The sequence below is a fragment of the Caloenas nicobarica genome, chromosome 5, assembly GCF_036013445.1.
Source record: "Caloenas nicobarica isolate bCalNic1 chromosome 5, bCalNic1.hap1, whole genome shotgun sequence".
NCBI classification, from domain to species: Eukaryota; Metazoa; Chordata; class Aves; order Columbiformes; family Columbidae; genus Caloenas; species Caloenas nicobarica.
The window spans coordinates 52582009-52605969 of record NC_088249.1 but is presented as its reverse complement, the minus strand read 5'-3'; the positions used below and the strand labels follow the sequence as shown (position 1 = coordinate 52605969).

At 47.6% G+C, this 23961-nt stretch overlaps 1 protein-coding gene across 1 annotated transcript; it reads left to right on the top strand.

Annotated features, from left to right (window-relative positions):
- The first annotated feature begins 16895 nt into the window (after positions 1-16895).
- Positions 16896-18538, top strand: CDKN1C (cyclin dependent kinase inhibitor 1C). The gene is made up of 3 exons (XM_065636622.1): positions 16896-17454; positions 17549-17675; positions 17815-18538. The coding sequence occupies exons 1-2, from the start codon at positions 16998-17000 to the stop codon at positions 17668-17670; spliced, it is 579 nt and encodes a 192-aa protein (XP_065492694.1). The 5' UTR covers positions 16896-16997; the 3' UTR covers positions 17671-17675; positions 17815-18538.
- The last annotated feature ends 5423 nt before the right edge of the window (positions 18539-23961 follow it).

Here is a 23961-nt window from a genome sequence, read left to right as displayed (position 1 = left end):
ACTCACAACACCGTAGAAGTTGTATCTGTTACCGAAGAAGGAACATTACCCAGCATGTATCCTAATTTAGCAAAGGATCAGTGCTCAACATTTGGTTCATCTCAGCACAAAACAATGGATTTGCCTGCACTTTGGATGTCCTGCAGCATAGCACCAACATTGTCACTCCCTGGTTTGTGCTGGACAGGCACAATGTACAAATTACCAGCATTGAATAGAAGAGTAAAATTAATGACTGAACTCTGTTTATGGAGGTTTTGAGACAACCAAAAAAGCAACTCATGCAAATGCAATGTAAAACACTGCTTACGGGAAACTTTGCTGACTTGGACTTGAAAAGCATCAGTATTTTGACTGGTGAGTTTGTCTCAGCAGCAACTGAAAGCAGATCCCAGCAAGGTGACTGACAGAAGCAATGACTTGCAGATGCAGCCACTCTCCACCAGATACGAGCCTCGTCCTGCCCAGGGCATACAGTACAGACAGCTAACCAGCCACATGCTCTCACTCAGACTTACATTCTTTTTACTGGCACTGACAAGGGAAATGGAGGTTTTTAAAAAAAAAAAAAAAAAAAAAAAGTTTAATTTTCAGCCTCTGGGGCAAAAGATACAGTTCTGAGAACTGGTGACCTGAACTCGGTGTCTGGTGCGATAGCAACCTCTGGGAACAAGCTAAGATCATCAGTGTCATGCATCAGTGGGTGCCTCTTGATGGCTCAGTGTCCAAGCCTGCTCTTAGCACCCCAGATCAGACAGCAAGTAAGCAAATGCCTTGGCCAAACTCAGTGATCCTGTTCTAGCAATAGTCTCTTTGGGCAGGATTATTTCTCTCTCCATCTCTGTTCTTTGGCATTGACGGGACTAAGGGAAGAGGGTGGCAGTCTTAAGCCACCTTTACAAGCCATGAGCAAAGCCATGTCCATGCTGCCCTGGCCCCAAGGATGCAGAGATGAGCTGTATTCTCCAAACTCGGCCAAGACATTGGCAGCCCTGAATTATCACAGTGTCCTCCCGCAAGGTCTTCTGCACAGGAACTTGGACTTCCTTGACTTTCAGCACCTGATTTTTTAAGTCTTGCCTCATGAATTAGTCTATCTGAGGGCTAACTATGGCAGCATGAGCACCGATGGAAAAACAGCCGGTGTGACCAACACCAGGTATACCCTCCTCCTCCTCTGAGAAGCCTGTCTGAAAATGTCTGCAGGAGCCAAAGTATGATTGAGATTAACTCGGTTCCCAGCTACACCCTGCTGAACACTACATTTGTAGCCATCCAGCTAGGGGACGGTTCATCTCCATCTGTAGTGACAATGCACCATTAATGACAGATGGCATAGGCTGGGATTGCATTTTTATCTAAGGGCTCCTTCTGGCTCAGTTATAGACTATACCATGGGTAGCACTTGGTCACTGATGAGTCATCTTTAAAAAAATAAAGATTAATTTAAAAACTGGGGAGGAATAGGTTATGAATAGGAAATGAATTTTCTTGGGTGGGATAAATAAACCTTAAATGGACAGATATTCCAGGGAGACTTCAGTGAAAGCAAGCAAGGAGACAAATGTCTTGTGATGAAACTGCAGATTAGGCCATTAGCTATGCATTAAGCCTTGACACTTATTCTCGACATTTTTCAAGTATTTATGGTTGCCTTCCCAGATATATCTTTCCTGAGGCCTATTTATCTGGTGATCTCTGGAAAAACAGAGTGGGAAACCTGAGAACATCTTTAAAAAAAAAATTATAAAGACTTACTGTTTATGTTACTTGGGCAGAAATCTTTTGTTAAATCACTGGAAATGAGAACCAAGGCCAGCTCAAAGTGCATGTGCCTGGGGAGGGGAAATCCACCCACAGCAATACCAGCAGTTGAAAACGTTGGTTGAAAAAGGATAAATTGTGTGGAAGTAAAACCCAAATCCTTTTCTCAAGCTGCATTTTTTCACAGAGGAAGCTTGATATGATATATAGCAACATGAGCTACTCTGAGTGGGATTCACCTGTCTTCAGAAGGTCAAAACAAGCTTCACAGCCTCAAAAGAGCCTTGAAGAAGGATAGAAGTGCAGACATGCTGCCCAGCAACAAAGGGGATCTCTCGGGTCTCAAATCCCATATGAGTGCAAGCTGGCTGGTCTCTCCAGCTACACGGAAAAACCAGTGGGATGAAACAAATCCTGCTCCAGCACAGATCACCCACATATCCGTGCCTTTGGGGGTATGCACCCATACCTGTGGCAAGCACAAGAGCTGGCTGGGAATGCCAGAGTAGGGGATTGCTGCCTCTTGGATTCCAGCAAAGCTTTATTTTCTCCTTGCAAAGAGAAACTGCATTTCTATGGGCTGTGTGCTGAGGGGTGCCAGGAGGACCTGACTCAAGGGGATATCACATATGAGATGAATAGTTATGAGCATACCTTCCCCACCTTGCGACAGCATCATGAGGCCACCGCACTGAAACCAGTGAGGCATGCAGGTATTTGGGCAAGGAGAGATATAAAAACTCTTTATGGAGACACAGCCCTCAGGGAGCTATCATCCTGGTGATGTTTCTTAAGCTCTGTAATACAAGATAGGAAAGAGAAGAAATATCCCGAAGCAATTCCCCAACAGTGGGAATGCTGTAATGAGGGAAACCGCTCAACACCAGCCATGGTCAGCAGGAGCCGTCAAATGCGCAGGATCTGGCCTGATCCCTCTCTTCCCCTGACCTCGACACTGAGGGAACTGGTTTCATTTGTAGTGTGGTGAAAGATTTACACATTTAAGCAAATAAGAGCATAGACGGCCTGGTATTGCCAAAATTAAGTCCCATATTTGTTGACTGATTTATTCCTTTGTCTAATTGTGTTCATGAAAAAAGCATCTCACTAATGAATGGAAAAAGACTCCACATGGCCAGCAAAAAAACCCCCATGTTTAGTTTACAAAATAGCACAGTCTTCAGGGATTTTCATAAAAACTACAGAGACAGTCCAAATCGGCAATGAAATCAGATTCCCAGTGGCTGCTGAACTCTTTTGGCTCTTTCTATGTGTGTATTAAATTGCAAAAAGCAATTATTTATAATTTGTTTTTATAAAAATGCTGCTGCACTTATCCTGCCTGGCAAATTATTTTGTGAAATGGAAAAGGCTATTGTTCATTCTTTTGGTTAAGTCTTTGTTACTTAGCATATTAAACTGCAAATCAAATTTTAGCTGAAATATGGCTGGTTATTATTAACTTTTTAATGGTAGAGCCCCAAAGCTCCATCTAATATTGAGGCCCTGCTTGGTGCCCTGCAGACACAAAAAGAGGTGGGGAATCAGACAAGGGAAAATAATTAGATCCTCCTTGTCTTGCAGATGGGACCTTAACAGACACAAGGGTTTAATGACTTGCCTGAAATCACAGAGGAAGTCTGTGGAAGAGCCTGGAGTCAGTCTCCATCATCCTTTGGAAGCCAGTCCCATCATTTAACCACAGGGCAGTTTCTCCTCTTTAATATTCTGGAAAAATTAAACCAAAAGAGAACATTTCTGAATGCTGGAATTTGACAACAAAATATGCAGATGGGGCAGAGACTGTGTCAATTGTAAAAAGAGTTTTGGAAAAATTCTGTGGTCTGAATTCAGGAGAATTACACCAAGAATAACATGACCAAATAGGAAGAAAAAGCTCAGTTCTTTGTACTCATCCAGTCTCATCGGCTCCAGCAGGACGTCGCCAGGGCAGAAGCCTCTTGTGCCCGTTCATACCGAGTGGCACCTTGCTTAGGATGTATTTCAGCTCAGCCAGAGGACTCCCCTCCAGATTCATCTCCCAGGTGCTGCCGTGGCCATACCCACCTCTACCCCAAAATCTCTCCTGGGCAAGCAGAAACCCCTCAAGTTTCAATGAGCTGCAGTGGAGAAGGGCTGCCGGGCTGCCCAGAGAGTAGCTCCGACCTTCTCCTTCAAGCAAAGACATCAAAAGACAGCAAATGCCGTCAGCCTCTAGTGGTCTGCTATGCTAGAGCATTGAAGAATTGGCGAGAAAAAAATGACTCTTCCCTTAGTGAAAGCCCAGATCTGCTGGGTGAGCTCTCACCTGGGCAAGGGATGATCTTCTCCAGACTTGCCATTCGCCCTAATGCTCCAGCTACACTTGTTATAAGCAAGCGCGACATGGCCATCTATGAAGAAAACTGTGATTAAAGGACTGGTTATACCATCTGCTGCTGAGCAGGGTCCAGGCAAACCCGCACATGCTAATAAGTGATGGTGACAGCCCAGAAGTGATGGATACTTCTGCCACCTCTGTGGTAGTGTGTTCAGCTTACTGGCATGTTGGCATGACCAACTTTCAGACAACTTGCTGCTGGATAATTGATGAAGCCCTGGGCTCCAAGATACACAGAGTGCTTTGGAAGTCCAAGTTTTATAGCCAAAGAATATGTTAGATGTAACAAAAACAGATACACACAAATAAAGCCCCATACTTAGCCTGCAATATTGCAGGCTATATGCAATATTTCATTCAGCTGGTATTATACAGCCACCTTCTGGAATCACAGCAATGTCTGGAACGCAAAAGCTGTTTATCATTTCAATAACATTTAAGCCATTATAATTTATATGAGAATTGTAACTGATTGGGGCTGTATGGAGCTTCTTGTTGTGGTTTGCTGTAGGAATGCTGCAGATTTCCTCTGCACACATCACATTCTGCACACAATGGGAGCCCCAGACATTTTCGGCTCGTCTCAAGCCTCCTGCATTTACCAAAACATTTTCCTGTGTCAGAATCAAACAATCGCCTGATTTATAAGTCTCAAGCATTCAGGAGACCACCAGCAACACAATGTAACAAAAATCTCTCTGTTGGTTAGCCTTCCAAGCAGCTATACAGAGCACAAACAAAATACGGATGTGTATTCAGTGTTTCTGCTCATGTATGTTTCTGCATAAAGCAATTAGAGAAGGGCAAAGCATGCATCTGTAAAACCCTGCACACCCTGGGCACGGCTTCCCCGCACAGAGAGGGGCTGTGTTACATCCTCAGACAAATCCTTTTCTGCTCAGGGCCAGAGAAGATGCATGTCCTCTCTCAGCTTTGCTCCATTTGACTGGCTGGTATCTCCATGTGGACTTATGACCTGTGTGGAGCCGATGTGGGACATGGAGAAAAGGGGACAGCTGACCTCATGTCCACCTGGCTCCATCCATTATGTGGGTGGAGAACAACCCTGTGTTGCAGATATTCACTGCCTATGGATGGAGGAGGTGGGATTAAGGTATCCATAGTCATACAGGGTTGGATTTATCAGCAGCTCAGAGGCAGTGAAATTCTCTGTTGCAATATTTGGTTTTGAGACTTATTGCTTTTGATATTGCTGACTAATTCTAAGCTATTCCTAAGGCCAAACGCAAGGCTGGCATAAAACAGCAATGCCTACATAGTCTTGGGCTGAACTTGTCAGTACCATTTGGGATTCATTAATCTCTTCACACTCTGGAGAGGGTAGAAATAACCTAAGAAGAGCTCACTTGGAACACTGTTCCCTGGATCACATGTTCCATTTCTGGAACACAAAACTTCCTACATCAAAGTTTTCCTGCACTAAAACCAGGATCTGTCATCTGACTTTTCCAGAAATCAAGCAAGTCCTGCAAATTTTCAATCCAAACTGGTTGAGAGCCAGTCCTGCCAAAGCAGCAATTGTACCAAAGCATTTTGCATATAGTTAGGATATTTAGATTAGATATAAGGAAGAAATTCTTCACTATGAAGATGGTTAGACACTGGAACAGGCTGCCCAGAGAAGTGGCAGATGCCCCATCCCTGGAAGTGTTCAGGGCCAGGCTGGATGGGGCTTTGAGCAACCTGGTCTAGTGCAAGGTGTCCCAGCCCATGGCAGGGGGTGGTGGAGCCACATGATCTTTAAGGTCGCTTCTAACCCAAACCTTTATTTGATTCTATGATTTGGGAAACAAAACAAAACACACAAACAAAAAGCCAAAACAAACAAACAAACAAAACAAACAGAAAAAGTGCTGCTAGAAAAAGGGGTCTATCCCAGCTCATTTTCCTAATGCCCTACCAGACAGCAATGGGATTACCTCTGTGAAAACGCTAGGAAAAAAATCCCCTGCCTTCCTATGTTGATTGGTTCCTGGAGACTCCTACTAAAACCAACACCAATCTACTCAGCAGTTCTGTCCAGGCTCTCTTCTCCTTACCTTCAAGACAAAATAATATGGATTTATTCCTGTTGTATATTGCTCAGCACAGCAAGGAGAGTGGTGGATTATATTCCTCCTGAGCCTCAGCAATTAAATAATTTGCCAAATTCAGCCAGCTCCACACAGGTGAAGTGACAAACACCTCAAATCCCACCAGAGGCACCCTCAGAAACCACAGGACTGCAGAGGGGCCAAGGACCTTGTTGGGAATGTAGGAGCAGGTCAGTGAAAAATCTTGCATAACAGTTGTGATGCGTGAAAAGGAAAGGCTCTAGATTAAATTTGCAGGCTGGCAGTAAAAAAAAAAAAAAAGGCCATTGTCCCATCTGCAAAGCAAGTGCATTTTATCTGGGAAGCAATGAGACACCATAAACATAGCACCTCCAGATATATTTTTTTTTTCCTTCCAGAGCAAACTTGCTACCACTTGGCCACTGTCAGCTTAAATGATTTCACTTGGTTTATATTTCCCCTTTGAGTAGCAACAATGACCAGCTGACTCATTTTTACTTTGAGAAGAGCTGAAAGATCCAGGTCAGTTGGCTCTAGGCTGAAACCCTGACCTCAATTCATTGGGAATTTTGCCTCTGATTTCCATGCTGCCAGGATTTAATATTCGGGTCTTTTATCCAGCTCCTCTTCTGCTTTTGCTGTTAGGAAAACATTTGTTTCAGACTAGTTCAGTCATTACTATGTTTGAGAATGTGGCTCATGGTTCACACTAGAAGAGTTTGTACCATGTAATTTTGAAATGCTTTCTACATGTGACTGCATGTGCACTGGAGGACAATGAGATACCTGCTATCCTGCACAGCATCAGGGTGTGTCTTTAATTGCACCTTTATGAAATTAAAGTTTAATTGAAAGTCTGATAAAAGTGCATCACTTTATGCCCAATCTCCCTGTCCTCACTCAGTCCAAAACTCACCCTACTTGAAACTCAGGCTTGGGCCTCTGGAGCTCACTACCCTACAAACTTGCTTTAGAAATAGCTCCCGCACGAAGTGGCAAAGCAGCTGGGAAGAGTAACTTTCAAGGTTACAAAATGACCTGATGATTTTTTAACCTGGTCACAGCACAGGAAAAAACATAGCTTTCCCCTGGCCTCCACCATCTACCAAAGGACATTACAAGTGTGTGTAATCAGAGTATTTAGCAACATTTCTGACCACAGCCCAAGGTAGCAGGTCCTGCTAGCTTCTGTCCAAAACTCAAGAACTGACTCATTCAGAAATAGCTATGTTGGTTGATGCAATGCAAACCATTAAAAACCCTATAGGCCAGTGTTACCCATGGTCTTCCATGTGCTCTACTCTGTTAGGGAATATGGCACTTGGTTTTTCTTTGGGTCTGCATGATGCTGAATACTAGTGGGATTTGTGCTGACTGCTGTTGTGGATGGCACATACGAATGCTTAAATGCTGCCCCATATGTATTATAACACAGGCTGAGCTCCCAGCAATGAGTCACGGCACTAATTGTTCTGCACGACATAAACGTGTTTATAGTGCACTGCTGGATCCAGGTACAATTAACTCCCTGCTCTGTAGGAATACATACCATATTGCAGGCAGGGCAGCCTTATTATAGTTAAACTGCTATAAAATGAACATGATGGACTCCCCCAAGGGTGCTCATCGAACCACTCCCTTTGCAGGTTCACCACTGGCTGGGTTATGTTTGGTCCACATTCAAAGCTTGCAGCAAAATTAATGCTATGAATCTAGCAGGGAGATTACAAAATGATTGCTTTTCAAGATTAAGGGCAAATAAAACTTTAGTGCTGTGTCTTCACCAAGTTACTATGCTAAAAGCAAATTTAAAGCTGCAGGCAAGAAGGTAATTAATTAAAGAATGTGCCAAGAAGCCAAGGGGTGGGGAGGGGGCAGAAATTATGTCATCATGCTGCGTCATCACATGGTATCTCAACAACTCATCGCAGGGAAAAGGGGGAGCAAGCCCCGAGGGAAAGGCAAATAAGAAGAGGGAATCCAACTTCGGGAGTGAGAGAAGGAACAGCCAGATCACACAGCACCATATTACTTTGCCACCTGCTTCTAGGGAGGGAACCAGTCATAGGAAAATGTAGAGGAGAGCCATGGTTTAACCCCGGCCAGCAAGTAAGCACCACACAGCTGCTCACTCACTCTCCCCCTGCACTGGGATGGGGGACAGAATCAGAAGAGTAAAGTGAGAAAACTCATGGGTTGAGAGAAGAACAGTTTAATAATTGAAATTAAATAATAACAATAATGATAAAAGAATATAGAAAACAATCGATGCACTATGCAATTGCTCACCACCTGCTGACTGATGCCCAGTCAGTTCCTAAGCAGCAGCCCCTCAGCTAACTTTTCCCCAGTTTATACTGAGCATGACATCATATGGTACGGAATATCCTTTTGGCCAGTTTGGGTCAGCTGTCCTGGCTGTGCCCCCTCCCAGCTTGTGCATCTCCAGCTTTCTCACTGGCAGGACATGAGAAGCTGAAAAGTCTTTGACTCAGTTTAAGTACTACTTAGAAAAAACTAAAACTTCAGTGTATTATCAACATTCTTATACTAAATCCAAACCACAGCACTATACCAGCTACTAGGAAGAAAATTAACTCTATCCCAGCTGAAACCAAGACAAGGAGAAAAAGCTCCCAGGGCTCCCCAAAGCATGATAGCCCTGCATGAAACCAGGTATGTGTCACAAGGTCTGCATCCTCTACAACTGCATCTCCTTCTCTTGGACTTCCAGGGTCTGAGCTACCATTGAGCTAAGCCACTGTCCTTCATATTTGAAAAGTTGTGACAGACTGGCAAAGTTCCCAGTGACTGGAAAAGGGGAAACATAACCCCCATTTTTTAAAAGGGAAAAAAAATTAATACTCAGGGAACTACAGGATGGTCAGCAAGACCACGGAGCAGATCCTCCTGGAAACTGTGCAAAGACACATGGAAAACAGAGAGGTGATTTGTGACAGCCAGATGGCTTCACTAAGGGCAAATAATGTCTGACAAACTGAGTGGCCTTCTACAACAGGGTTACAGCATTGATGGATAAGAGAAGAGTGACTGACATCATCTACCTGGACTTGTGCAAAGCATTTGATACTGTCCCACACAACATCCTTGACTCTAAAATGGAGAGACATGGATTCGATGGGTGGACCACTTGGTGGATAAGGAATTGGCTGGATGGTTGCACTCAAAGAGTTGCAGTCAATGGTTTAATGTCCAGATGGAGACCAGTGAAGAGTGGTATCCCTCAAGTGTCTATATTGGGACCAGTATTACTTAAGATCTTTGTCAGGGACATGTACAGTGGGATTGAGTGCATCCTCAGCAAGTTTGTGGATGACACCAAGCTGAGTGGTGTGGTTGATACTCTAGACAGAAGGGATGCCATCCAGAGGGACCTGGACGGGCTGGAGAGGTGGGCCCATGCAAACCTCGTGAAGTTCAACAAGGCCAAGTGCAAAGTCCTGCACCTGGGTCAGGGCAATCCCAAACATGGATAGAGGCTGGGCCATGAGTGGGTTGAGAGCAGCCTTGAGGAGAAGGCCTTGGGGGTATCAGTGGACGAAAAACTGAATATGACCTGACAACGTGCACTTGCAGCCCAGAAAGCCAGCCATACCCTGGGCTGCAGCAAAAGAAGCATGGCCAGCAGATTGAGGGAGGTGACTCTCCCTCTCTCCTCCACTCTTGTGAGACCCTACCTGGAGTACTGAATCCAGCTCTGGGGCCCCTGGTGTAAGAAAGACAGGGACCTGTTGGAGAGGGTCCAGAGAAGGCCAGAAAAACGATCAGAGGTCTGAAACAGCTCCGCTGTGGAGAAAGGCTGAGAGAGTTGGGGTTGTTCAGCCTGGAAAAGAGAAGGATCCAGGGAGACCTTACAGCAGCCTTCCAGTACTTAAAAGGCACCTACAGGAAAGATGGGGAGGGACTCTTTATCAGGGAGTCTAGTGATAGGATGACAGCAATGGTTTTAAGCTAAAAGAAGGTAGATTTAGATTAGATATTAAGAAGAAATTATTTGCTATGAGAGCAGTGAGACACTGGAACAGGCTGCACAGAGAAGTTGTGGATTCCCCATCCCTGGAAGTGTTCAAATCCAGGCTGGATGGGGCTTTGAGCAACCTGGACTAGTGGAAGGTGTCCCAGCCCATGCCAAGGGGGTTGGAACTAGATGATCTTTAAGGCCTATTTCAACCCAAACCATTCTATGATTGTATGATGGCCAAGCTACACTTGAACCCTAATTTTCACAGAATACAGTGAATGTATTCTTCTATCTATAAATCTTGTCAAGGAATCATATGGACTCAGAACCTGAAAAATCTAGAGGATCTTATACATATAGCTACAATGTATTTTATTACTCTAGAAGTACTCTGCACACCATGCAGATTTAAAATCTGCAAGTTTCAATAACCTGCTCTCACCTAGGCTGCAAGGGGCTGTCTGCAGGCTGGTGGTGTGGAGAGCTGTCTCCCCAGCAAACCTTATCCAGAGCTCTCTGGGAGACCCACAAGAAAGCAGTCCCTGCATGTTATATTACATCCTGCCCAGCCAAGAGCTCCTGTGATGCACCGAACGGCATCTGCAGTCCCAGAGTGAAACGCAGACATCCCCAAGAGCTGGATCACGGGAGGACACGCCAAGAAGCCAGGGGGCTCCGAGGTGCGGCTGCAGATACACGGGGGAGACGGGAGGGATGGTGCTGGAAACCCAGCCCGGCCGCGGGGCGAAGCCTCGTTCCCCGGGGCCGAGCAGGGCGAGCGCCCGCCTGTGCCGGGCCCAGCCGACGTTAGAGGGCACCATTGCCCCGCACATCGGGGACCGCACATCGGGGACATCCCGCGGGCAGCTCCCTCGCCACCGCGCTGCCTCAAACCCGCCCGCCGGCCTGGGGCTAGCGGCCGGGCACGGGAACCCAGGGGCATGATGTGCTTCTCCGTTATTTTGCAGCCAGGCCGGGCAGGCAGAGGTTGGCAGAGGGTGAGGATGCAGCGCGGCTCCCGCAGCCCCCCAGCTCCCCTGCCCGGCCTCCTCGGCAGATCCGAGGGCAGCGCCGGCGGCCGGACCGCCCCGCCGAGCGGTGGAGAGAAGAGGGGCAGAAATGTGCAGAAATGGAGAGGGAGGGCAAGGCCAGAGCACAAACATTCGATTGCTGGGTCAATTTTCGGCCAGCTCGGCTGCCTGCACTGGGGCTGCACGGGAGCGGGCAGGAATAGGTGGGCACGGGCGGGGAGGAGGACATAACTGGGGCAATTAAGAGTTGGATTCATTTACTCTCCCTTGAAACTGTTTTTAAGGTCTTTATCATCGGGATTCTTTAGACATCCTCCACTTTTTGCAAGCCTGTCGCCTTCATAGTCACATTTCAAGCATCTTCTAGTGTTCTGTTTTGTTTTGGGTTTTTTTCATACTCTTAGATTTTTTTTTTCCTCTAGGTGTGCGCCAGCATCTGTCTGAAGATACTCCTGATGCACTTACCTCTGCTCTTGGGCTTGTTTTTGGACCAGGTACCTCCTTGCTGCAACAGTCCAGGCCATGAACCATCTCCATCAGGACCTGTGCAAAAAAAACCCTGTTTACTTAAGAAACATGAAACTAAAAATAAAACCTGTGTAATGGCCCCTTCACCAACACCCCCCGTCCCCTCCAGAAAGTAGAAATAACCTATGAAAAGCTACTCCAAAAATAATATTACCATGGATAAAGATGAAAGGCAAGGGGAATGTCAAAACAAGGAAAATGCAAACATCTCATTTAGTACAAAGACTGGCAACAAACAGTACCTATGAGTATAGAGCATGACTTTCACAGAAACGATACCAACAGAAAAGCAGGGAGTATAAAAACAAATGGAGTATTGAGCTGCTACTCAAATATGACTACACAATCAACCAAAAAGAGCCACTCTCCATGGGTACATACTGCAAGCTCACAATGCTCTTTGGTACCCGCCATTCCCAGCCTGCTTTCCAAGTTAACAGCACGGTGTCAGTAAGGCTCCCCACACCGGGGCTCATGGAGAGCATCCGACAAATGAGTCAGGCTTCCAATCAGTCATGATGGGCCAGATGGCGAATGGACTTCATCTAGTAAAACAACATGATGGAAAGAGCAAAAGAAGAGTGTGAAGGGAGAATGCGATGGCCCCGGGTGCACTAGCAGGTCCATCAATAGATTAGGCTAAATTCACTGCTACCTTTGTGCTACCCTAATGATGTGCAGCAGCTGGACAGCAAGGCTAGCTCTTCCTTTAACAACCAAGAACAGAAAGAATAACAATAATTTAAAAAAGGAATTTGAATGAAATAAGGCATTTTCCTGAGGCGCTAGCTTTTGCATATTTTTGAGAAAAGCAATTCAAATTGAATTAAAAGTAGCAGAATTTTTTCAAGGTTCTGTTCAGACTATCTTTCCTCATTTTAACCCCCGAACTAGCATGGTTTTGCCTAGCTATCAAATCTAATAATTTGACTTTTTATGACCATGTCAAGAAATGGAAAATTCTGAATGTTACACTGGCTTTAACAATTCAAAGTGTCACTTTGCTGGTGAAAAAGCCTCAATGAGAAGCTTGGGCAGTCTGTGCTAACTTGAACTTTAATTGCAATCAGTTTATTTAAGCAGGATTCCGAAGTACCACACAAAATTGCCACTGGTATAAATGCAGAACTGCAAATTGCTTGTGATCACAAGCACAGTAGAAGAGAAGTGCATGGGAGATAAAGTACCAATGTTTATTGGTCTGTGTCTCTGCTAAAGCAATTATGGAATATAAAATGCTATGAAATGAAGCAATCATATGTGGATCACACAGCATTTGAAGAATTCTGAGTTAAATATTGTTGGCTGTATACAATAATGGTGTATTAAAGGAACTGAGAAGGAAGCAAAGCATAAACCTTCAAGCCTCAGGGACCCAACAATGGGTTGCTTGTCTGGCAGCAGGCTGAGGACAATTTCTGCAGGAGATGTTCACCCAGAGACCCTCCAAAAGATGAAGGAGTGCTCCTCCCTGGCACCATGTCATGGGGACACATTCGCCTCCATACACAAACATTCTCACCAGGCCCTCTGTGCTGCAGAAGTTAACCTGGAGGTCCACAACAATTAGCCCTGTCAGAATGACAGCGCTGAGCCTCTCTCTTTTGTTACCTTCATGCCTTCTTATCAAATGTCCTCAGTTACTCCTTGCTCAGTTTCCAGTACAAGGACCTCTCTTCCCCTGTCTGCCAAGCCATCAGACTCAGCTCTGGCCCTGATGGTCAGCCTGGACTCTTTCCAAACAGGAATAGTCAACTGCAATAAACGTGCCTTCGCAATCCCTTTGTAAGATGCACAAGCCATAAAGGAGTTTGCTTTCCATCCCCTCACCATTTCAAACAAGCAGCCATCAGGCCAGTTAAAGTCATTGTTTTTTTCTGACATAAGCAGATATGACTTGGATATTTTGAGCAAAAATGTTTCATTCTTATGGGGCATTGTTCTAACCATAGCGGTAATTACTCCGCTCAGTATTTTGAAGCAGGAATTTCTAAAGAAGCTAATGGGCTTGGTGGTGGGAGCTCTTGGGTAAGATTTTTTGGCTCATGTTAGGCAAACTGCTGGTTTAGAGGATCATAACATACTCCTCTGGCCTTAGAGTTCACGAATCCACTGAATTAAAAACATCTCTCCGTGCAGGCAGTATTTCTTCCTCAAAAGAGCTGGATGCTCTCTATCTCTACACAGAAGAGAAGCACAGACACTGCTGGAACTGGCAGCTGTGAGCAGAAAGTCCCCAGTACTATCAGCACCAGCGTAAAACATAAGTGTATAAAGGGACACACACACAAAAAACCCAACCTAAACAAACAAACAGAAAAAAAAAACCCACAACAAAACAGGTCAAAGAGATGGCGAGCACTAGCAGTGAGGAAGATGAGCTAAAAAAAAGAAGAGCTGGTAACCTCAAACTCGAGCCGCTTTACCTCCCAGGTGAGCAACCCCTGAAAATACTTCCCCATTCAAACTGCAGTTCCTAGCATCCCTCAAGCACTGTGTAAATATTGGCTAACCTCTGAAAACAGTTTGGAAGGACCATGATGTGGATTTTGCAGAGGGCACGCCCACATCTTGCAAATAGTAGGGAAGTTTGCTTGCTCAGCTTGCATTGCAGGAATGTATAAAACCGAGGAGGCAGAAAACAGGAAAGGCAGCCGCTGGCCTCTCCCGGCTCTGGGGGAGGACGGCAGCAGGTTTGCAAGGATGCCTCACAAAGAGCCCCTGTCTGCAGGGACCCAGCCATTGCCATTTGGCTCGCGTCTTGAATAGAGGGCACTTTTTCAGCAGGTTTCTTGTGGAAGTTGAGGCATTTTCTCCACATAGCTCATTTATTTCTAAAACCACCCATCCTACATCCTGAGAGGTGTGTCTGATGGCTGCTGAGAGATGTCCCAGCTGAACACAATGCCATGTTCAACATGTTCCCCAACCATTCCAGCTTGGCCCACCCCTTCTCTCCCTGGCCAGACCCTTGCTAAATGATGCTCACCTGCTTTTTAAGATGATGTGCTTTTAGTGACAGGGAACCAGGAGAGCCCTCTCATTACCTGCTCCCTGAATGACATCCTTTTGGCCAAAAGACCTCTGCATGGCCACCTTCAAGGGCTGTTTCAGGAAGAACAGTGTGGTGGTGTTTACCTAAAATCGCCACATTGTGGTCCAGCTCATACAGGAAACATCTGTTGAGAAGACAGCATCTAAACAGGTATCTTAAAAAAATGCCTTCACATACCCTAAAATACCTTTGCTACCACTACTTGTGAAATGAGAGTGGTCTATCTGTACCATCAGTCAGCAAAGCCTTCTGCCAGGAGTGACTTTATGCCTACCCAGGAAGCAAGCAGGGATCTGCACCCTGAAAACATTTCCTGTAGCCTCTCCTCTCGACCACAAAGCTACAGACCTTCCCCACTGAACAGCCCACCTGCCCCCACAGACATCAGGAAATTATTTCAGGAGATCAAACCTGCTGCAGTGTCTTGCTGCTCTTCAGCGCAAGCATGGAAAGACCCTTCCTGTGCTCTAAGTCGGGCTGTAACCTCCTCTCTGCACCTCGGCACCAGCCATGGCCAGCCCCAGATCAATGGGTCCAAGAGCGTGGCACCGCTGGTCACTCCTGGCATGGCCAGCCTTTGGGAGCACTGCTAAAAGTGCAGTACCTAGCAGCACGCGGGAGCTGTCCTGGCTGGCCCAAGTGCCTCATCGACACGGGAAGCCCAGGAGCGAGTGTCCTCAGTGGTGCTGGAAGGCTGCTCCATCACGGATGCGGGCTGACTGTGGAAACAGCATGGAGGGAGATGACTTATTTTGGCCCAGCTGGGGGACAGGAAGAGCTTCCCATGGGTGAAAAACTATTGTTCCTCTTCTTGAAGCTGACACCTGCCTGTGGTCACCATTGCCCTAAGGCTCCTAAAGCTGCAACCTCTCCAGCCCTGCAGCAAGCCAGCACCTGGGCATCCTCTGCATGGCCAGCACTATCCTAGGATTTTAAATTAATTTTATTCCCTCCAAGGGATAAAATCCATGTCGCCTTTGCTCAAGGGTTCGATTTTCGCAGAGGCAAGAGCCACCGGTATACAGAGAACCAGTGTGTCCCCAAATGCACAAAGAGCGATAAAGGTCCATCTTTTCCCTTGTTGTTTGCAGAGGAAAAGCTCACTGAGGCAACAAGCCCCCGAGGTGTGCATCAAAACTACGATCATGTTCTGGGCTCAATTTTAGCACTGTGTCAATTATGCTCCCATTCCCTTTCCTTTCATACTCGCCCATCCCAAAACAACAAAAGGCAATGATTGCAGTGACCTGCAGAAAATGTAAAGCATAAGCCAGCTGATCCCTGGCAACACAATAGCAAGATTAGTTCATCTGCAGTGAACAAACATGTATTGTGCATTTAAAAGTTAGGAGAGGAAAATGCTGTGGTTTTCATGTACTCCTATTCAGCAAGGCTGCAACTTATTACATCCATGCAGCTGAAAAGCCCTATTTTTAAAAATAGCCTTCAGCTTGTTTTGAAATCTGCAAGCATCTCGCTTTGTTTTGCAGCAGCGTAATAAAAAAAACCCGAGCCAAAAATGATCCCGTTTTCGTCCACACGCCATCACCTCCCCCGCCTCAAACCTGCACGCCCTACAGATTCTGAAAAGCTCCCGGCGACACCACTCGGGAAAAATAATAATAAAAATAATAATAGCGCGCACACACACACTCCTACATGCTGAAAAGGCAACAAGGAGGGGGGGAAAAACCAATCCTGAGAGTCGCCGGGGAGGAAGCAACAACGGAGCCGGGGCGATGTGCAGACAAAGAGAGCGGGGCCGGCGACGGGCGGGGAGCGCCGCGGCCGCCCCCCGGGGCCGGGCCAGCGCCGGGGCCGCCCCGCCCCGGTCCTCGGCGGGGCCGGGCCGGGCCAATACGGCCGGCGGCAGCACGGCGTTGCCCGCCGCAGCCAATGGAGGGCGCGGGCAGGAGGGCTGCCGCCGGGGGCCGGGGGCGGTGGGAGAGTCCCCGCCAATCGCGGCGGGCCGATGGCAGGGAAATACTATTATGCTAATGATTGTTTTGCTCGCACTCGCGGGGAGCGGGGTTTAAAAGCCAGGCGGCCGGGGGCAGGGGCTCAGAAGCGGGAGGCAGGGTTGGCTGGAGAGCGGGAGGGACGCAAGGAGCGGCGGGGTAGGGGGTACCCACCCCAAGCCACCGCACCCCATCTCATCAACCCTGCGTCCTCCCCGGCGGCAATGTCCAACGTGCACCTTTCTGGCGCCGCCGCCCTGGAGCGCCTTTCCGCCCGGCGAGCCCTGGCCGGGCACGGCCGCAGCCCCGTCTGCAGGAGCCTCTTCGGGCCGGTGGACCACGAGGAGCTGGGCCGGGAGCTGCGGAACCGCCTGCGGGAGATGGGGGAGGACGACCAGCGCCGTTGGGACTACAACTTCCACACCGACACGCCGCTGCCTGGCCCCGGCCGCCTGCGCTGGGAGGAGGTGGAGGGCGGCGCCGTGCCCGCTTTCTACCGGGAGACGCTGCAGGTGGGCCGGTGCCGCATCCCCCTTCGCCGGGCGCCCCCCTCCCCGCCGCCGCCCCCCCCTGCCGCCGCCGCCAAGGGGCCCGGGGGGCGCCTGAGCCGGGAGAACCGCGCCGCGCCCCGCCGCCGAGGCATGCGGCTCCGCCGGAGGGTCCCGACGGCCCGCATCACAGGTGCGTGGGGGTGCTGTGGGGGTCGTGGGAGGCGGTGGGCGTCCCGCCGCAGCGGCTGACGGCCCCCTCCCCCTCTTCTCCGTCCCCCGTCCAGATTTCTTCGCGAGGAGGAAAAGGCCGGCGGAGCCCAAGGCGGCGGCGGAGCTCCCTGCCGGCTGCCCACCTTCCCCCACCGCCGTGCCGGCTGAGCAGACCCCCCGCAAGCGGCTCCGGTGAGCCAGGTGAGGCGCGCCCCGGGGAGGGCGGATGTGTCTGGGGGCTTTCAGCGTCGCTCTTTTATTTTTCCCCCATCTTTTTTTTTTTTTTTTTTCCTGATTTTTTTTTTTTTTTTTAAAGTTTTTCATTTTTATTCCTCCCCAGACTTTTGCACTACGGCACCCACTCGAAAGGCGCGTCGCCCGCGGAGGCGCGGAGGCGCAGGGGTCAGGGCGGGCGGCGCGGCGAGCCGGGACCCCCCGCGCCCGCCCGGACCGGGACCAGGAGCCGGAGAGGAGCTGGAACGCCTGCCCGCCAGCCGCGGCCGCGAACGGAGCAGTGTTAACGTACAACTGTGCAATGTATTACGTTTTATATAAAAATGTATTATGCCTAATGTGAGTACACTGGCCAGAAGTGTAAAGCTTTAAAAGTCATTTATATAAAATGTTTAATCTTTGCTGATCTCTCAGTGCATTAAAAAAAAAAAAAGGAAAAGGAAAAAAGAAAAAGGAAAAAAAGCAAGTGTATATTTGTACAAAACTTTTTTAAGAGTTATACTAACTTATATTTTCTATTTATGTCAGAAATGTGGATAACTTTGACATCCAATAGTGTTTGGTATTTTTTTTTCTTTTGGTTAAGCCAAAGGGCACTATATTTGCTTTTGTTATTTACAAAATGTAAATTTATTTTTATAGTGGTTTGTTTTTGTTGGTGTTTTTTTTTTTTTTGCATTCACAAGATGTAGCTATGAATCAAAATATTTTTTAGATTTTACTTGAAGACAAATCTGTTTCAATGGTTTCTGAGCCGGTCTGTACCACTGCCATTGCAAATAATGCCACAACTTCAATTAATAATAATAAAAGCCAGGAAACCCCTGCAAGCCTGCTTGGTGAGTGCTGTGCAGATGCCTTTGGGGTGGGGGTAGGAGCCTTGTGGGGGAGGGGGCTGGGGCGGTGGAGCAGAGCCCCTGTCTGTGCTTTTTTTGGGGGGGGGTTGGGGCCTGCCATGACCAGGGCTTCAGCCCCCCCGGATCACGCCCCTGCCACAGGGACAGCACTGTCACCTCAATACCCTGTGGTGCAAAGCTTGTGTGCAATTCAGAGGGGAAAGGAGTTTTTCTCTTAAAAACAAGTGTTCCTGAATACTGCTGGAGTTAATCAAGCATGAGGAGAGCACACACCCTTCATCATACCCTGAATTCAACCTTTCAGCACGCTTTATGATGATTTATTTTTTAACCATTTTCCCCGCCCCTCCCAAATTGGGATTGGGGCTGCTGCCTCCCTACCTTAGGGACAGCCTGGGTGGGTGACTGGTGTGTGCAGACCACAGCCCCACGGTGCCCTTGGCTAGCTCAGCTCTAGGGGGACCCCCCCCACCTTGGGGAAGCATGCAAAGTTCCCACTCCAACCTGGGGCTCAAAGCCACTTCAGGGAAACACTTCCTGGTACCTCTTGCCCCAGCCCAGCAATGATTTACAAGGCAAACACACAACATTGCTGGGAAAGGCAGCAATTCCAGCTTGCCATAAAAGGGGGAAAAAGAGAAACAACAAACAGACAAAATAAACCTTCCCAACAAAGTACCCAGCATTTTGACATTAATGCTTCCATGGCAATGCTGTCGCAACCACACACCCAAGGCAGTTGGCAGAGAGCACCCTGTCCCCTTGGCCTGGGAGCAGGTGAAAGCCATGGGATCTGCACACAGCCTGATGGGGTCAGGGCATGTGTCCTGCTCAGGGTCCCAAACCCTGTGCTGGCCAGGGAGGGGGGACAGACCAGGTCTGGTCCCAGCTTCATGTGGTGCAACGATCGGGGTGCTGGAGAGTATGGATGGGGAACAGGGACATGGGAGGAGAATGGGGGTCCTAGAGGCCCAGGGACTGGCTGGCCAGATTTGTCCCTTTCAGACCCCCTTCCCCACCCTATCACCTCTGTGGAGGGCTGCACCCCCATACTGGACCCAGCAGGTGCAGGGGGGGTGAGGACATCGCTCCCCAGCCCTATGAGCTCTGCAATGATGCTCTTTCATGGGGAGGGAAGGGAGCTGAGAGAACAAGGCTCCGGGTGAATAAAGTTCAGGGTTTATCTGCATCATCTTCCCCTGGCCCCTGCAGCGCTCCTCTCTGGCCCCCCGTCACGGCCGCCAAATGCTCCTGGCTGTAAAAGTAACATTGATTACCTCCAGCTCCATGATCGCTTAATCAGAACGGGATTATTTTACGCGCCTGCATCAGTGGCCGCTGACTCAATACGATTTTCCCCCTCTTTGAAAAGAAAAATAGCTTTTCCCTTTCCTTATGAAAGCCAACAATACCCGGAGTGAGGCAGCTGGATCCTCCAGGATTTATGGGCTTTTCTCTCGCTTTCATGAAAGCAGGTGCCTTTGGGACCTCCATTGTCCCAGACCCCAACTAATAATAGGACTTTCTGCAATGAAAGATCCCTGCTCTGAGCTCCCAAATACCTCGGCCGGAGGAGCCGCCGGCTGCCCTGAGGTGTGCCCAGCCCATCCCGGGAGGAAAGCTCTCACCCTGGGGAGAGTTTAGGCATGGAGCTCTTTATTAAAGCAAATAATTCCAGCTCTTGGGTACTGCCCGAGCGGAGCCAGTGGGTTTCCAGCCCGCCATGGGGAGGGCTGGGTCCCGCAGCCCCCGGGCTCTCCTCTCAAGGGCCCGGGGGTGCGGGAAGGTGTGCGGCCACCCCCCGCCCTGCCCCACCCAGCCCGGCCGGCCCTCCTCGCCCCGGCACAAAGCACACTGCCCCTATTCTTTCGGCCTTTGTAGCCATATGGCAAATCCATGTAGACACAGCCAACATCCATTTATTCAGGCACATAATGTCCCGCAACAGGGAACAATTGGAACTTTGTTTGCTTCTATTATTGATGCGAATGGGCGACAGAGAGAGAGAGAGAGAAAAAAAATCATTTAACTATAAGAGATATCCAGCTAATTATGAACCATATGTGCCTATAGTTTCAAAGCAATCCAATGAAGTTCATTTTAAATCTAGACTACTTTATTAGCACGGAAGACAGATGTCTCAACAGTACATGCATCAGAGGAAACCATGTAAAGAAGTTCTTGAAATATTTAACTAGGACTCATTCATTGTCAGAGGGGCTTTAAAGTGCCCTTTATCATGAGAATGCATAGGCAGAAGCAGAGTGAGGCTGCCGGTTGTTGCCACCAACCCACGGTAAATCTCAAATCCCACTTTGGATTTGAGGACAGGAATATTTTTGGAAAGGATTCAAAATATCAGGGGTCACGAAAGACTGAGCTTGCCACTCATTACAGCTACAAAAAGTCAGGTCATTATTTGAGCCGCCTTAATCCCAGGCTGAAACCAGCTATGCAATTAGAGGAATAATCTACCCCAAATCACCACTGCTCCCTATCCTGAGGAGCAGAGCCGCACATTTGGGCTACAGCCACTGCAGTTCCTCCCATGCCCTAAGAGAAACCAAGATGGGAGAGTTAAACTTGCTGGACCTCCACATATTTATTTCATATGAACATCTCTTGGTGCGAATCTAGCGGTGGGTACCTAAAGGGAAAGGGCACTGCAGGAAGGCTGGAAGGGAAGCTCAGCAGGAGAAAGTCTGTCAGATTTTTTTTTTTTTTTTTTTTTTTTTTTAGGAAATGCAATTATCGGCAAACAGTCTTGGCAAAAAGGTTAGCATTATCTTTATGAGCACAGCAACATCTACCAGTAATTAAGCCACTTCAGTCAGATGAATGCAACATATGGTTGACACTGGTAATCATTCTCCTTCCTAGCCGCAACTTTTCTTTCTGGGCCAAAACTTGTTCTATTATCGCTTAAATTAAACAAAAAGCCGCTTTACACTTCTTGAGCAAATATTTGTTGCTAATGAGCAGGACGTGTAGGTAACAGAATGGAGAAAACCCCATCATTTTAAAAGAATAATTTCCTACATTTGGATATGGAAATAAAATAAATTCACCAAATTCCCAATTCACTTGCAACGAGTTGTGATTCCTTGGTAGGATGGCTACACCGGGAGATCTGTGCAAAGGATGCACATGGGGAGAGGAAAATTGAATTGACAATTTTTAAGCAGAGAAACAGATATTAAGAGAAAAAGTGCACATATATATACAAACATACATGACATAACTAATTAGAGAGTATAAAAGAATTAATCAGGGAGTTGGATTTTTTTTAGCCACCTTTTCCCCTATTGCTACAGAATAAATTCACAATGGTTTTTCCAATGCCTTCCCCTCCGCTAGCCTGTAACCTCTCAGAAATGTTCTTCTTGACAAGCATTTTTGGAAGAAAGGCGGCCAAAAACCAAACCAAATGCCTTTTTGTAAGATGAAAGGATGGGCTATATCTGTTATTCTGACTCACAGAGAAAGAAAGAGAATCAAGTATCTCCTCTCCTGTCACACAGAATCTAGTATTAAAGATCACGCGATCTCTTTTGGTGGCAGTGGTGAAATTCCCAATGAACTTAATGGTGTTTGTTTGTTTCTTTTTTAAACTAAGGGGGATTTTTAGCCATATATTTCCAACAAACTTCTTGGGGGACAGATTTTGGGGGAAAAAGGGAGAAAGAAAGATGCTAAATAGTTAGATGAGCTGTAAAGAACATAAAATCCCTGAAGCAAGCACTGCTATGAGATTAAAAAATAGTTCAAACTCTCTTAAACACAGGACAAATTAAATTTTGGAGCAAATTTCCCCAATCTGCATGCTCCAGGAAAACTGGTGGCCAGTGGTGATTGTGCAGCCTCACGTCTGCACTTGTGATGTCCCAGGGTCCCAGTCTCCCCCTGGGGATGGGGGTGCAGGGAGAGGGAACAGGAGACAAGGATGGGGAGGCAGCACCAGAAAACACCTAGGATGGGGATAACAGGGGGGAGGTGGAGCAGAAACATGGCTGAGGCTGGAGTACACTGGAAGAGGCCGGGCAGAGGGCACCAAACCCTGCTGGTGTGTGCGAGGGGAAGGAGAGAAGGGAACAGGCCACGACGTTTGTATTCTGCATTATATATTCATTTATATTTAGATTTTGTGCATTTCTTCAGAGGTTGCCTGGCCCCAACACACCTCTGCTGCCAGCAAATACCCATGAAACTCATCTGGTAATGTCCCATCCCTCCCCTCAACTCATCTACAGATAGTTGCTAAAAATAATCTGCTATTTTTTATCCCTGTGGCCCAGGTCAGCCTGGGATCCAGAATGCCCCAGCTCTGCTGAGGGGTCACTAGGCTTCACATCACCCCAGGATTACTCAATCTCCCCTGCCAGATTTGCTTTAGCATATTCAGTGCTCTCTCTCACACACGTGCTATGCTTGCATTATACACAGAATGAAGATTGAGAAGGAAACACTCAAGTTTCGGCAGTGCCTGAGCTGTTCGTCTGATTTCAGCCCAGATCCTTTGCTCACGGTGCATTTCCACAGGCATGCGCACCATTTCTTCCCCCAGGACACATGCTATCTGCTTCATGCAGCATCATGCAGCGCTTTCCCTTGCAGGGTGAACCTGGGTTGTGCAGCAAAGGGGAAATTGCTGGATAAACTCCTGCCAGAGAAGCTTAGAAAGTAAAGCAAGGGCCTGCAGGGTGCTTTAGTGCTTAATCCAATGCCAACAGGTGGATGCAGGTTTTTATTCTTTGGAGGACAGTTGGCTCCTCCTGACCTGTTCCTGCAACAGAGGCTTTGTGCTGTCCTGGGCAAGGCACTTGAAGTTTTCATGAGCAGCCACAAACTGTGCTCACCTATGTTGGGTGTCCGATAGGAGACGCTTGGGTCCCATTTGCAAAGACACTGAGCATCCACAGCTGCATCCAAAGTCACCGAGCACTGGACTCCGCACATGTTTTTGGCCAGATGAAGCGCAGGGCTTGGAAGGGGACAGCTATGGGGCACCTTGGACCAGCACTCCAAATTAATTATTGCCTTCCATCTCTTTTTATGTTGGCTTCCCATCATCAAACAGGGATAATAACACCATTTTTATTTTAATCCATTAGTGTTCAGGAAGCGCTCAGATACTACTGTGAGCAGCACCGTATAAATCTAGAGAGGAAATTAATAATGTCTTTGAGCAGGGTTTGAATAGTGCAGAGTTAATAAGACATAGCACCGTCCATTGAACAGCGAGAAAAACAAAATTGAGCAACTGCTCATTAAGCAAGCACCGTTCACTCTGTGCACTCAATACGATCATTTAATTAAAAGATTTTATCATCATGCACAGACACAAGGGGGCAGAGCCAAGGCCCTGTTTCCCTCATCCTTGCCTGCTCTGCATCAAA

Coding starts and splice junctions, on each gene's coding strand:
- CDKN1C (XM_065636622.1), top strand. CDS start 16,998: ATGTCCAACGTGCACCTTTCTGGCGCCGCCGCCCTGGAGCGCCTTTCC. Junction 17,455..17,548: donor CCCGACGGCCCGCATCACAG/GTGCGTGGGGGT, acceptor TCCCCCGTCCAG/ATTTCTTCGCGAGGAGGAAA.